The sequence below is a fragment of the Centroberyx affinis genome, unplaced genomic scaffold (genome assembly GCF_046629955.1).
Source record: "Centroberyx affinis isolate AG114_WGS23_722 - 3 ecotype Tasmania unplaced genomic scaffold, CSIRO-AGI_Caff_v1 ptg002254l_1, whole genome shotgun sequence".
NCBI classification, from domain to species: Eukaryota; Metazoa; Chordata; class Actinopteri; order Beryciformes; family Berycidae; genus Centroberyx; species Centroberyx affinis.
In genome coordinates this window covers 66769-80026 of record NW_027280544.1, presented here as the reverse complement: position 1 = coordinate 80026, position 13258 = coordinate 66769, and the positions used below count along the sequence as shown (strand labels likewise).

The following is a 13258-nucleotide window of genomic DNA, read 5'->3' as shown; positions in this document are numbered from 1 at the left end:
TACAGGTAGGGCTGAACGATTTTTAAAAAATATCTAATTGCGATTATTTTGACTGATATTGCAATTGCGATATGATTTGCGATATTAGAGGGAATGATAATTTTTACATAATTATTCTCAATTTCATTGAAAAACGTATTAAAATGATTATGGTGTGATTTTTGCGGGGATCTGTACCAAACAAAGATGTTTTCTTAAGTCAAGTTAAGTAGAATATGATGTGTAGGCCAGGACATCTCTGCAGCACAACAATATTTCATTTAAAATGGTATTTTGACACACATTTCGCCTTTAACAAATATTGCGCCTCCTGCGATTTGAAAATTGCAGTAGGCCATATTGCGATTTCAATAAAATTTCGATTAATTGTTCAGCCCTATCTACAAGTGGTTTGAACCTCAGTCAGGCTAATTCTGTCACTCAGAGAAATAACAGCTACAGCATGCAGCAGATTCTCAAAACCTGCATGATGCCACCCGCTCTGATATTTTCTCTCACCTTACGTAGCCCTCTGAGATATGTCATTTGTTTGATATTTAATGGATATTCATTCATTCAGTAACATATTTTGGCCATAGGGTTGTAGGAAAACACTGCGTTTAATGGGCTACATGAATAATAATCATTCTTTGCAAAGGTCAACATCATCTTTATCTCAAAAGACTGCCCTCATTAAATCAAACACAGCAATCAGCAGTTTGTTTGCAGCACAAGAGAGCTCCTTATTTTTGATTGGAGTTTGGTTATTATCTCCGCCAGGCCTTGACAACAGAGAAAAGTGTCTGCTTCCGTTAGATTATTGCTCCTTAGCCCGACCCACAGCCTTGTGTTTTGTTTGTGCGTGCATATTTGTTACATGCACTGATCCTATGTCCATGTGTCTTTGTGTATCTATGCATTTATACATGGAAGGGAACCCATCTTGAAGTCCATACAACTTTCCCCATGGCCTCTATTAATCTTTCATCCTTACCAGCTGTCAGTGTGTTCACATGGTCCCTTCCCTCTCTCCCCTCCAACCACAGACCGTAAAAAACCCACTGGGACACGCACACTCAGCACTCACTGCCTCTCAGCATCCCCCTCTTTAACAAGCTTTGGTCTCAGGCATGACTGTAGCGCTCATTAGCATGAGTACGAGCTGACCCCACCATCACTTAGACTCAGTCTGACTATATGTTTGTCTGTATGCTTGCATAAATGTATATCTCGGATGGGACAATATACAGAAATTCAATATCCCGCAATACATAAATGTGACAATACGTATCGTGGGGCAGAAAAATGAATCGTGATATTAGCCCCATTTTATTCTGCTGTAGTAATCACAAATGAGACGGCTTGCCCATCACAATTTCACAAGCTCTGCATCCAAATTATATTATTTGCACTTTGTAATGAGATTTTTTGATCTGTGGCTCAGAAATAAACATAATTCTTCACAGTCAGACTTTATTGTCAATGAACTTGTGTTTATTACATTGTATCGTGGTTGTATTGAATCGTGAACCCCATATTGCGCATTGAATCGTATCGTGAGAAAAGCATATCGTCCCATCCATAATGTATATGTCTGTCCAACCTGTAATTTGCCTGAATTGTGTCCCTCCACTGTGACAGCAAGTGTTTGTCTAAATGTGTATCCCCAGTCTTGCTGTCATCTTATTTCTCATATCTATTTACACGTCTTTCTCACAGTCTGAAAAATGACAGCAGCACCTGTCAAGTGAAATAAAAACTCCACACTAACTTAAACCCCAACCCCAGCCACACTACTCATTTGTAATCTAATATTACAGTCACTTTCTATGAGTGTGTGCTCTTCAGTGAGAGGGAGTAATTAGCGGAGATATGAGGTGTAATGCTGCTGTCACCCAGATGAAAGCCGGCGAAGTGCTGTTGTTGTAGCAGATGAAAAGGTGCCCTGAAGGGTGACAGTGTGACAGACCTGTGCATAGCCGGTGTGATCAGTGGAAAGTGGATGAATAAATCATTGGAGACAGAGAGGGAGTGCTGTGCTGGCCCAGTCACTTAGCAGGCTGGTGACCTGCCCAGATAGATAGATAGATAGACAAAACTTTATCTGTATAGCCTTTTGCTGTAAAATGTAAGAGATATAAAAACCCCAAAAGTCCATCCGAACGTTTTTTTGTCCATCCGAACATTTTTCAGCCTTCCTTGGTATCAGTGCGTTATCCTGTGTAATGAAGATGAGACAGTAGCATTAACTTTATTCTGCAGCTTTGCCCTCTGCCTCAGCCTTAAATCATTACAGTGGTATTCATCATTGAAAATGACGAATCTACCCTGCAGCTATTCTGCTGCCTGCCTTCACAAATTTTGTCCAACTGAAGAGGCATTTTGTGATTTTATAGAAATGAATAGGTAAAACCATGTCTCTCACACTGCCTGACTGCTAAAAAGACCTGTGCCTTAATCTTTCTCTGTCCAGCACCAGTTAATTACATTCAACAATAATTGGGCTGACAAAAAGCACAAGGATGTGCTGTCCTGCTGTTGGGGGCGTGGCCTTCTCTTTTTTGTGTCCTGCCACTTTGATCCATTGTTCCTGATGCATTTTGGGCACTGTTCTCTGTCAGTGTAAACCGCGGCCTACGGTCTGTGAAGATGGAGACGGAGAGGTGGTGTAGGCTTGGCTAAAGGACAGAGGTTTCAGATGACCGTGCTTTTGTCTGTCCAACACGAGAGGCTGTGGCCATTATGCAGTGCAAAGCTTGCCGGTAATGTGATTAACCTTGCTGCTGCTTCAAAGTGGTAGTGAACACGTGGCACGTCTGATTCAAAATCAGTCCTCCTTTTCACTGGTAGAGAGGAAATGGTGTTTCCACATTGCACTATAATGTGATAGACAAAGGAATTATGTATTTCATTAGATTATGGTGCCACTTAACGATAGACCAAATTGTAGAATACTTCACACTATTGTGATTAATAGCAAAAATGGCTCAGACAGAAGCACACAGATGGTGAATTAATACAGCTCAACAATGAAGTCAGAACTAATGGGCCAAAAATTCAGTACTGCTGTGCATCTGCAATATAGCTAAACTAATGGCCTGCTGTATGTTGTCATGTGGACCAAAATGATTTACGCAAACACCTTGCGCCTGGTTGTGGATCAGCCTCCCATATTATGACAAACTGCCGCTCAGAATGCATTAGCACAATGCGTCTTTATGTGCTGACACAGTAAGCGAGGCACATAATGTTAATTAGTCCGTGTGATGTGCGGCAGTTGACTGAAGGTTGCCACTTCTTAGGGCACTTAAAGAGCCCCAATTATCTTCACACTCTATTGAAGTGATGATATTACATTTCGCTGATGATATCGCATCGCACTGCACCCTTTACACTCGCCTTTTATTCCCCCTGTCAGTGTGCTGTGTGTGGAATCAGATCAACCGCCACTCTGTCATTTGCTCAAATGCTGAACCCATGGCTCAAATCCAGCCTATGAAAGTGCTGATTGTATTGGATAGTGAGTATAATAATGGGCTTGGAGTAGGATGGTAGTATTCAAATATCTGTCATCATGCATTGTATGTCACAGCTGAAAACATGCCCATGCTCTTGGTAGGTCATTTAGAAATATATGATTCTTGAATGTTGACAATCCATCACTTCCTACAAGGGCAAGATGTGAATTATCGAAACCTCTGCTCTTTAATAGACATTCACTCAATATTGCGGGTCAATTTAAGTTCTACAGTCTTGTCTTTTAGCCGTGTTTATAAATGTTGAGAACTTTAGAAGCATTTCTTTACACCCCATATTCCTGGTACATGACTAAGCAAGATGGAAAAACTGAGCACTCTAAATAACCTAATGCATTTCCGTGAGACAGAGTAGCTAAAAGGCTTTTAAGAGGCTCTCCTATTAAAACTAAACCAGATCTCTCTCTCTCTCTCTCTCTCTCTCTCTCTCTCTCAGTAGTGAAGGAATGTGCCTGCCTTAGCCCGCACTGACCAAGCGAAGCCCCACAGTGTGCAGGGAGATGGGCTCAGAGGAGCGGAGCTCAGCCATGTCACAGAAGATCTCCTCCCCCTCACGCAGCAACAGCAGCTCCTCATCCAAACACGACAGCCGACAGGTAACACACACCAGTCGTATGCACTGCAGGCAGTCAACACGCATCGCTGACGAACATCCGCCCGCTCAATCACACACTGTTCACTGGTGAAATCAGGCTCTGCGATCACGTTACACAGGACAGATCATTTTGCCTGCCATAGGGAAGGGGTTAAGTTTGTACGCAGTTTCTCCACATTCTTTCCACTCATGATATGTGTAGTGCAAATACAGCGTCTACCAATCCTCAGGGATTCCTCTCTGTCCTGGGAAGAGAATGACCTGACATAAAGGGCTCTATCCACAAAAGACCCTCAGCTGTTCTAACAAGGCCCTGTTTGACTCTTAATAAATGCTATCATCAAGAGTGAGTCACCCTGGAGCCTCTCTTTGCATTCCACCTCTCAAGCTGCAAGAAGTAAATACTGCCCACATGAGAAAAGCCTGTCTCTCTGGTAGAGAGTACCTGTCACAGTCTGAGTCTCACACCGCCCCATTTTCTCCCAAACATGCAAAATTTACAAGCAGAATACTCTGAATTACTCTCAAAGTGCAACAACAATTCCCACAAACATAATATACACACATACACACACTATGTGTGTGTGTAGACAAATTAGTGAAGGTAGTGAGACACCGTAAACTACCTCTGTTGTTGTATTCATCTTGAGCACTTATCTGTCGGCAGCAAACTCATTAATGTTTCATTATCCACAACGGCCTCTCTGTTTGGAAATGAAAGCAATAAAGTTTAATTCCAGTTTTGCCTACAGCACACACACCGGTGGTTTATCACTTTAGGACCACAACAAATACACACACACTGGAAAAAATTGTTTTCATTAGTAAATAACCTCTGAACAAACAACCAAACAAATCAATACATTAATATTCTGTTAGAATGGTGTTTAAAAACTCATAAGATCCCAATATGCTTGGACCTTTGTTTCACAGCAAGAGATAATGTCTGGGTGATTAGCTCTGATGATCTGATAAGTCACTGATGTTTCTTTGTATTAAACACTGAACCACACAGTATGTTTCAAATGTGTGGATTCGGGTAGGGGCAGGCCTCTGTCAGGTGGACACACTGACCTGATATGACAGCAGAGTCTATCTCATCGTTTCATCCCACCATGTTTATGCTGTGCAGTTTTCTGTGCAGCACCAACAGGTGGTCAATTACTAATGCCACATTTGTCAAAGCATTAATGATTCATGACTTGTTTTGAAATGCTTAATAGTTGTAGCATGTGGGCTCGTGTTGTGGTTTCGTCAGGACAGCGCTCATGCTCAACATGCTTTTATTCCCCTACACAAGTCTGGACACGTACTCGCGATGTTGAACATGTGCTCGCCTTACAGTTTTCCTCCCTGTAACTGTCCACTTGTCAGTTATGTCACTGCCTTCTCTCTGAAAGTGTCTTTTGTCCTTGAAGAAAAGGGCCTAAGCAGTTTGTGGCGATGAGTCAGTGTGTGACTGTGTCAGAGGGAGCTATGACTAGCGCTCAGGGAGAGTGAAAGAGCAGCCCGCATACCACACCCTCCCCATCCTCCATCCCCTCCAGATATGGGGGTTTATTTTAGATGGCCCCACCTCCAGCGCTCTGCCTCTCTGATACACTTTGTCCAGTCAGCGCTGTTACATACAGGGACAGGGGCACTTTGAGACAATACACACACACATCCACCTCAGGCCTCTCGCAAGAACCACAGGACCCTCTGGATAGCTGTAATGTGAACATCATTTAAGTTTTTGTTTCACTTGGATATTGTTATGAGGATTATGCTAAAATCTCCAATTACCACTAAATGATTAGAGCTAATGGATTTAAACAAACTAAATTGATGCAATATCCTCTATGTCCACCAAGATATTACAAAGTCCTCTGTTTATTCTGTAGAGCCTGTCATGGTCCCTTCCTGGAATTCTCATTGCTGAGGTTCATGACACAGCGATCTGGATTAGTCTATTATGAAATATCATCTTAATCTGTGTATATGCAGGGGATTGAATTTGGGTTTAAGCGTTTTAAGCTCAGTCAGGACATGATTATTATGAAGAGTAAGATTAGACAGGTAAGCTAATTGTGTAAATGGGACCATGTGGTTAAAGCAGTCTATAAGATCCACACTGCATTTCCCCTCTGCAATGACAGCCTGCCTTGCTCTCTCATCTGAGCCTCATTTACTGAATAATGATACTCCCCAGAGATTAAAAAGCCTCCCACTGCCTGACTGTATGTGGAAAAGAGGCTGGAAGTCTATAAGCTATCAGTAGCCACTAATTATGAATTACAATATGATTTTGACTCTGACCTTGACTCTGTTATGGATGATTCATTCAAATTATGATATCAAACCTCCTGGGAATGCCTGCAACTTTGATCTCTGTGTGTGTGTGTGTGTGTGTGCGTGTGTGTTTGTGTGTGTGTGAGTGTGTGTGTGTGTGTGTGTGTACCACTCATCATCTCAGAGTTAAAATGTCTGCCTCCACAGGACAGCTGGGAAATAGTGGAGGGGCTGCGCGGAGGCTTCAGCGATGTCCAGCAGCCCCAGAAACAGGAGGGCTACATGCTGAAGAGGAGGAAGTGGCCCATGAAAGGCTGGCATAAGGTGCTGTTAAATCCAAAATCTGCTGTACATGCAGTCCCAAGTTGGGACACTTTTTGGACATTTTCCTTTATTTTTACTATTTTCCACATTTTAGAATAATATTGAATACCTCAAAACTATGTAATAACACAAATGGAATTTGTGTTGTGTGACCAAAAAAGTGTTGAACAAATCAAAACTATCTTATATTTTAGATTCTTTAAAGTAGCCACCCTTTGCCTTGATGGAAAGGCTTTGGAAAGAAATTCATACATAGACATTGCATCAACTTATATGTGTCTAGGAAGCAAATTTCAAGCATTTAAGCATAAGCCAAAGATCAAAATCAAAATGGCTTTAAGATAATGAAAAATATAGTAGCCTACATTCAATCAGGTGTGTCCACACTGTTGACTGGAAGTGTACTTGTTGTCATTCCTAAACAATGGACTGCCACTGCCATTTCCCAGTTTTACCCCCTGTTTGTGTTTTTAAGTAATTGCACGACTTGACAGATGACTTCCCCGACACCACGGCCTCATGTGCCCCGGGTCGCTTCCTTGCGGCAGCCTCTCGCTCTTTCTAAAAGGATTTGCTCTCAATGTGATGACATTGAGACATGACTAGATACCTCAATGTCTCTCCCAGATGCATTAGCTGATGGCCTGCTGGTTAATAGAGCTGTATACATTTAGTATTGACGTACAGTCGGAGCTACTCGGGTCTCTCTGCTTTCAATGGTCTGATTCTGGTGATGTAACAGCTCTGGCACCAGGTATGGTTTTTACAAATAGAGCTGAAGAGAAAGAGATTGAAAAGGAGAGTGAGAGGAAGAGTGATAGAGACAGAGATAGAGGCAGGAACCTGGGATGACAAATATCTCACTGTAGAGACATTAACAACTCATAACCACAGGAGGCTGAATCTATCATGGCTGTCTTCATCACAGTGACTCCAAACTCGCTGTCAGGGAAGTTACATATCATCCTACCTGCATCTCATTCTCTTGCTGTCTCTCTTTCTCCCCACAGAGATACTTCTTCCTGGACAAGGGCATCCTGAAGTATGGGAAGTGCAGTGCTGATGTGAGTACAAAGGCCTGCTGGCTGCTGTCTAGGTGGGCTTGTCGGTTACAGAAGATTACAAAGGACATGTTGTGCTGCTGGCTGTCTCTCCCAGAATATCTAGAGGATATTTCAGTCTTTTCCTGTAAAAACAAAAGGCCCTAATTCCCTCTTAATCTCTTCATCACCGATAGGAATCACATGGTGCATTTTACCTGTCAAACCCACGTAATTATATATCAGCCATGCAGAGACACTACTTGTCTAAGGCCATAGGCAAAGAAGGTTTAATTATTGCTGCTTTGATAGACACATACACAATATTAAGTTTGCTGCTTGTCAGACTCTAAAATAGAGCATTTTGAAACTGAACAGCACCTACTGTGCTGCGTGCATGCATATTTGGCCCAGTATATGCATAACATTGTGTGTTGACTTTTCCTTGACTTGTAGATTGAGAAGGGGAAGCTGCATGGCTGCATTGACGTGGGTCTCTCCGTCATGGCCATTAAGAAGAAAGCCAAGTGCATCGATCTGGATGCCGAGGAAAACATCTATCACTTGAAGGTAAACCGTAAGGCTAATAAACATAAGGCGTCACCACACGCCGGTTTAGAGGAAGGGATATAAACATAGATTATTCAGACTTGTCCCTTTTGATTCCTGGAATAGCTGCTGACCTTTAAAAGACTTTTAAATGACCTTATGTAAATGTAGGTGAGGTGGATTTACAGCAGCTGCAGCTCATACTGTACCTGTGTGTGTTTTTCCACCAACACACCTCCCTTGTCCTTGTGCTGGTTTCTGATTGTGGTCTCTTTTCTCCTGTAGATTAAGTCACAGGAGCTGTTTGATGAATGGGTGTCCAAGCTGCGCCACCATCGGGTCTATCGGCAAAATGAGATTGCCATGTACCCTAATGAGAAGCCCTACTACTACACTCACTACCCCTCCCCCAACTCCCCCAACATGGCTGAGAGTGCCTCTAAGAGAAAGGTATTATTGTCCACTCAACAGTACACTGTTACTGAAAGTGCCAGCTCTCTACAGATCAATTTAAACTAGAAACTCAGTCACTAAATGGTTTTTACTGCAATACTGAATCTCTTCTGAAATATTGTTTTTTCATCTACAATATCTACTGAGGTCAAACGCCTACTCAGACATTTTCTATGAAGAGAGAAAATTGTTATTGGACTGACCTTTTGGTCTGTTTTCTGGCTGTTGCAGTGCATGTCTATAGCCAGGCAGTCGTCAGTGCATGCTGCAGCAACCTTCCCTGTGAGTTGCAACAGTCAGGCCAAGGTGGCTGCCTGGCTCCAGTCGTCTGACGACATGGACAAGTGCTCCAAAGGTGAGATAACAGAGCCGTCCCTCCTGACTTCCAACAGCATACTCATTCTTTCTCTTACTCATCCTCACAGCTCACACATTTCTCAGTTCTGTATCATTGTAATTTCATTCCACTCCTGTCTGTCTGCTTGTCTGTTAGCAAGATATCTCAAAAAGGATTTGTCTGAAATTTGGTGGACAGACAGCCTTTGGTCCAAGATCTGTCGCTTCGATTTTGGTGGTGATCCGGATCTGGGATTTTTGAGACCATTTTTATTTTTAGCAATAACTGTTATTAGGGCTGGGCGATAATTCAATATTATCGTTTATCGTCTTTCAGTGGAATCATATCGTGATGATATGAAGATATTTTGATATCGTGACACACATTTCTGCTGTCTAAATTGATGATGACAAGCAAATTTTACTTAAAAACTCTCATAAAATGAGGTATGGTAGGAATATTATTTGAATATTTCTGTTTTGTTTGACACCACACCTAACATTACCATTCGGTTCAATGAGATGAACATTAATTTGATTATTTAACGTGATTTTGCATACATGAACCATATCGTGATATATATTGATATCGAGAAAAATCCTTATGATTATCATGATATTGATTTCAGCCATATCGCCCAGCCCTGACTGTTATGCTGGTGTGTTGGTGGATCAGTCTGACAACTGGGACGTCCAAGTCAGCTGCTAAACAGCATTGCATTAATGTGCTATTTTCTCAGAAAATCAAACCCGGAAGACAAACGATAAACAAATATGAATCATTATGGAGACTGCAGCTTTGCAAGTTGGATAATTATTCAGCGTTAGCAGAGGCTTCTAGTTAAAGCTGCAAATGACAGCGAGAGGTAACTGTGTGAAAAAGTTGAAGTTCGATACCCAGGAATCATGTAACATGTCGTCAGTGAACTGCACACAGTATGCTCATGTTTACCAATGCGGCCAGTCTGTAATTGCTTTATCCCAAAGGATGCCAAAGGGACAAGAGAAGTAAAAGAATTAACATTGGTGAGTCCAGTTTTCTCTGGACAGAGTGCTGCTCACTGCTGTTTGGGACACAGTTTGTATTTCGCTCTTAAGTTTCGAAAAGTTACTTCCTGTGAACGGAGAAGTGTCCGAACCCAAAACCACAAGTTAATTTGGGCTAATTGGGCGAATCTACAGTGTCTCAATTAGTGTGGATGATACACTCTTCTCTATTGTAGCCCCATTTTGTGATTTAAGCTGATAAGACTGATGTGTTTCTACATAACATCTTGCCTAATGCAGCTTTAAATTAGATTTATTTAACCTAGTTTAATTAAACCTGAGAGAACATGTATTGGCAAAAGAACAATAGATATTCAGTATCAACTAAGGCATTAATATTATTGAATTCAGAAAAAAAAACTCAAGATCCACCAGTTATTTTGAGTGAATTCTTAATGGTTTCTTGTGCAATTCTTCAGATTCCCTTGTTAATACTGTATCTTCTGTTAAACGCCTGTCAGTTGGCATGGTGATTTAATGAATTGTGGTTCAAATGACCTCATGGGGTTCACATGGGATTCAGGTTAGCAAGGTACTACAAGAGTCATCTGGATGAACCCGGATCTTGCAAATGCTCTCAACCAACCAAATTAATGCAATTGCTTACTTGTTATTTTCCACCCTTTTGAAACTCAACCCCCGGTTTCTCATCTGTATCTCTTTCTTGCTTACCCATTTTTCTCTATTTTTCTCTTTCTTTCATCTGTCTCTCCCTCTGTCTTCTTCCCTCACTCAATGTCGATCTCATTCCTCGTCTACACAGACTTGTCAGTGTGTGAGTCCTACCTGCTGGAGCTCAACCACCTGCTTCAGAGTATGGAGGTCCTCCACCGTACCTACTCTGCTCCATCTATCCAAGCCCTGCAGGTCAGCACCTTCTTTCTGACTCCTCTCACCCCTACATGCAGAGCAGGTTTGGTCATCAGGCCTCTGTCCACATGAATCACTAATTATCACTGCTTTATATAACTGAATGCTGTTTCTTTGTAAAGTATGTGATAACATATTTGTAATTCAAGATTAAGTTTGATATATCCTGGGGTGTATTACTTTTCTTTTATCCATCTAGTAACATCCAAAATACCGGATGACTTAGGAAGTTTTGTTTCTTTTTACACAAAGTAATGAGTATTTTTTTTCTTCTCCACTGATACTTTTTATTGCCCTCCAGTCACTCGCTGCTGAAAATAGAACATACTGTATCCTCACTTCAGCTTGTGGAACATGATTCCTGTGGAAAGTACTTCTTAAAAGAAATATCTACTGTCTTTCATCCGTTTATATCTTCCCTTATGCGCACTAGACATCTACATTTGACAGCCCCAAGAAGGAAAAAAGGCTTCCAAGGAAATGGCGCTCTAAGAACTACAACAAAGATGTCAAAACAACTCTGCAGGTAGACAAAGCGGCAATGAAGCGTGATCATACTTCATGTTTTCTCTGCAACCGATACTCGCAGCATAGAAAGTGTTTGTATTCCCACTTCTGTGTACTTACTGTCTCACGGTCCCCAGGTTCCCAGCTGCATCTCCTCCGGCTCTATCCGCCTCCATGCCTCTAACCCCAACCTCTCCACTGCTGCCCTGGGCAATGACAAGGCCTACCCCGAATCCCTGGAGTCCCCCATTGACGTGGCCAAGCTGCAGGAGGACTTCTGCCGTGTTGCCAACAACTGTGAGTGAAACATCATGAGTCATTCATTTTAATGAAAGGTTAGATTCTGTTAAGTATGTCTGACACGTTCTGGGTTTAAAAGTAATATTTATGTAAATTGAGAGCAACTCAGGAAGTGTAAATTAGTCAGATTCATCGGAGAGCTTACTTCTCTTAAATCACTCTGACTGCTGTTGTATTTGGAAGTAAGATACCAGTGTGCATGGTGCTGTTTATCATGAATGGAACTGACAGTTGTGGCACCATGGCAGCTGTTAATTACTGATTGTTTGTCACAGTTTGTATTCATTAGGATTCTGAGGATGTGCCTTCTCAACATTTTCCCTAGCTGTTGCTAAGTGAGAAGTTTTCATTTCCCAAACCAGAGAGCTTGGCAAAGCTCCCTTACAGAACAGCTTGGTCCCACATTTGTAAACAGATGATTACTCCCGAGGGGCCTTATTTAGTTCTCTGACACTCAGTGGAGTTTATGTTCAGACACCTGATGCTTCACATGACTTGAAATAAATGATGTATGTTTTACAGAATGACATTGCAATTTTATGATAAAATAGGTTTAGAGTTACTAGAAAATTTGCATTCAAATTGTCAGAATATGCAATATCCAAAATTACAAGGCTAAGGATTCCTGATTGACTCAATCTAATGCAGCGATGCAGAGCGTCAGTGTTGCCACAGCTTGTTCAATAATGTAGCCTCCAAGCACCCATTATGTAGTGCGTGATAAGATGAATGTCGTAAAAGGAAGATTATGGCTTGTTGAAAGATGGGAGGTAAAAAGTAATCCCAATTACACACTCACGCTCGCAATTTTATTAGTAGCACGGTGCGATAGGCTGTCAGGGTGATATGAACAACTGTGACTAGAACTGCATTATTCTGAAATAGTTGACTACAATTTGGTTGTTTACATTCCCTCCTCTTTCTGTCGTCCTTGCTGAAGTGCACGCCACCATGAAGTCAGCCCTTTGTTCACTAACATCAGAGAGAGAGAGATTAAAACAATTTGTGGACCACGAAACATGCCCCCCTACCTCACCTCAGGTCCTTGGAGTGAAGGGTGCACTATCCACGGTATGTGAAAGCACACACACATACATACAGACATGATATCAGTTAGCAGAAATAGGTTAGGCATTCTACTTTCTTTCGGCCTTGAAACGGCTCTCAGGTATCTTGTCCTCCCACACCACTTGTCAGGTGTGACACATTGCGGCAGCGCTGACAAGCCTCTTAGAGGGATAACTAGCTGGTGGTATGATGTGTGCCCACCTGAACAAGACCAGATTCAACAGTCATGTTTTCTTTGGCTCCTGCCTCCCACCCAGAGTCTGATTCCACTTTCGTTACACATTCATTGTCGTGATGACTTCTCCCGCCATGTTAGGGCTTCTGTTACTTCTCTATACCAACCCATTTTTACTTTAAATAGCCTGAGTGCAAGTCTACCCCCC

At 41.9% G+C, this 13258-nt stretch overlaps 1 protein-coding gene across 3 annotated transcripts in view; it reads left to right on the top strand.

The window, feature by feature from the left end:
* osbpl3b (oxysterol binding protein-like 3b) overlaps positions 1-13258 on the top strand; it is a 30838-nt gene that overhangs the window by 9333 nt on the left and 8247 nt on the right. For all 3 annotated transcript variants that reach the window (XM_071532811.1, XM_071532810.1, XM_071532809.1), the window contains exons 2-11: positions 3952-4111; positions 6589-6705; positions 7716-7769; positions 8202-8315; positions 8580-8744; positions 8979-9102; positions 10894-10997; positions 11434-11526; positions 11645-11804; positions 12748-12878. In XM_071532811.1, coding sequence (XP_071388912.1) covers positions 4016-4111; positions 6589-6705; positions 7716-7769; positions 8202-8315; positions 8580-8744; positions 8979-9102; positions 10894-10997; positions 11434-11526; positions 11645-11804; positions 12748-12878 — 1158 coding nt within the window. In that variant the 5' untranslated portion in view covers positions 3952-4015. The remainder of the gene's footprint in view (positions 1-3951; positions 4112-6588; positions 6706-7715; positions 7770-8201; positions 8316-8579; positions 8745-8978; positions 9103-10893; positions 10998-11433; positions 11527-11644; positions 11805-12747; positions 12879-13258) is intronic.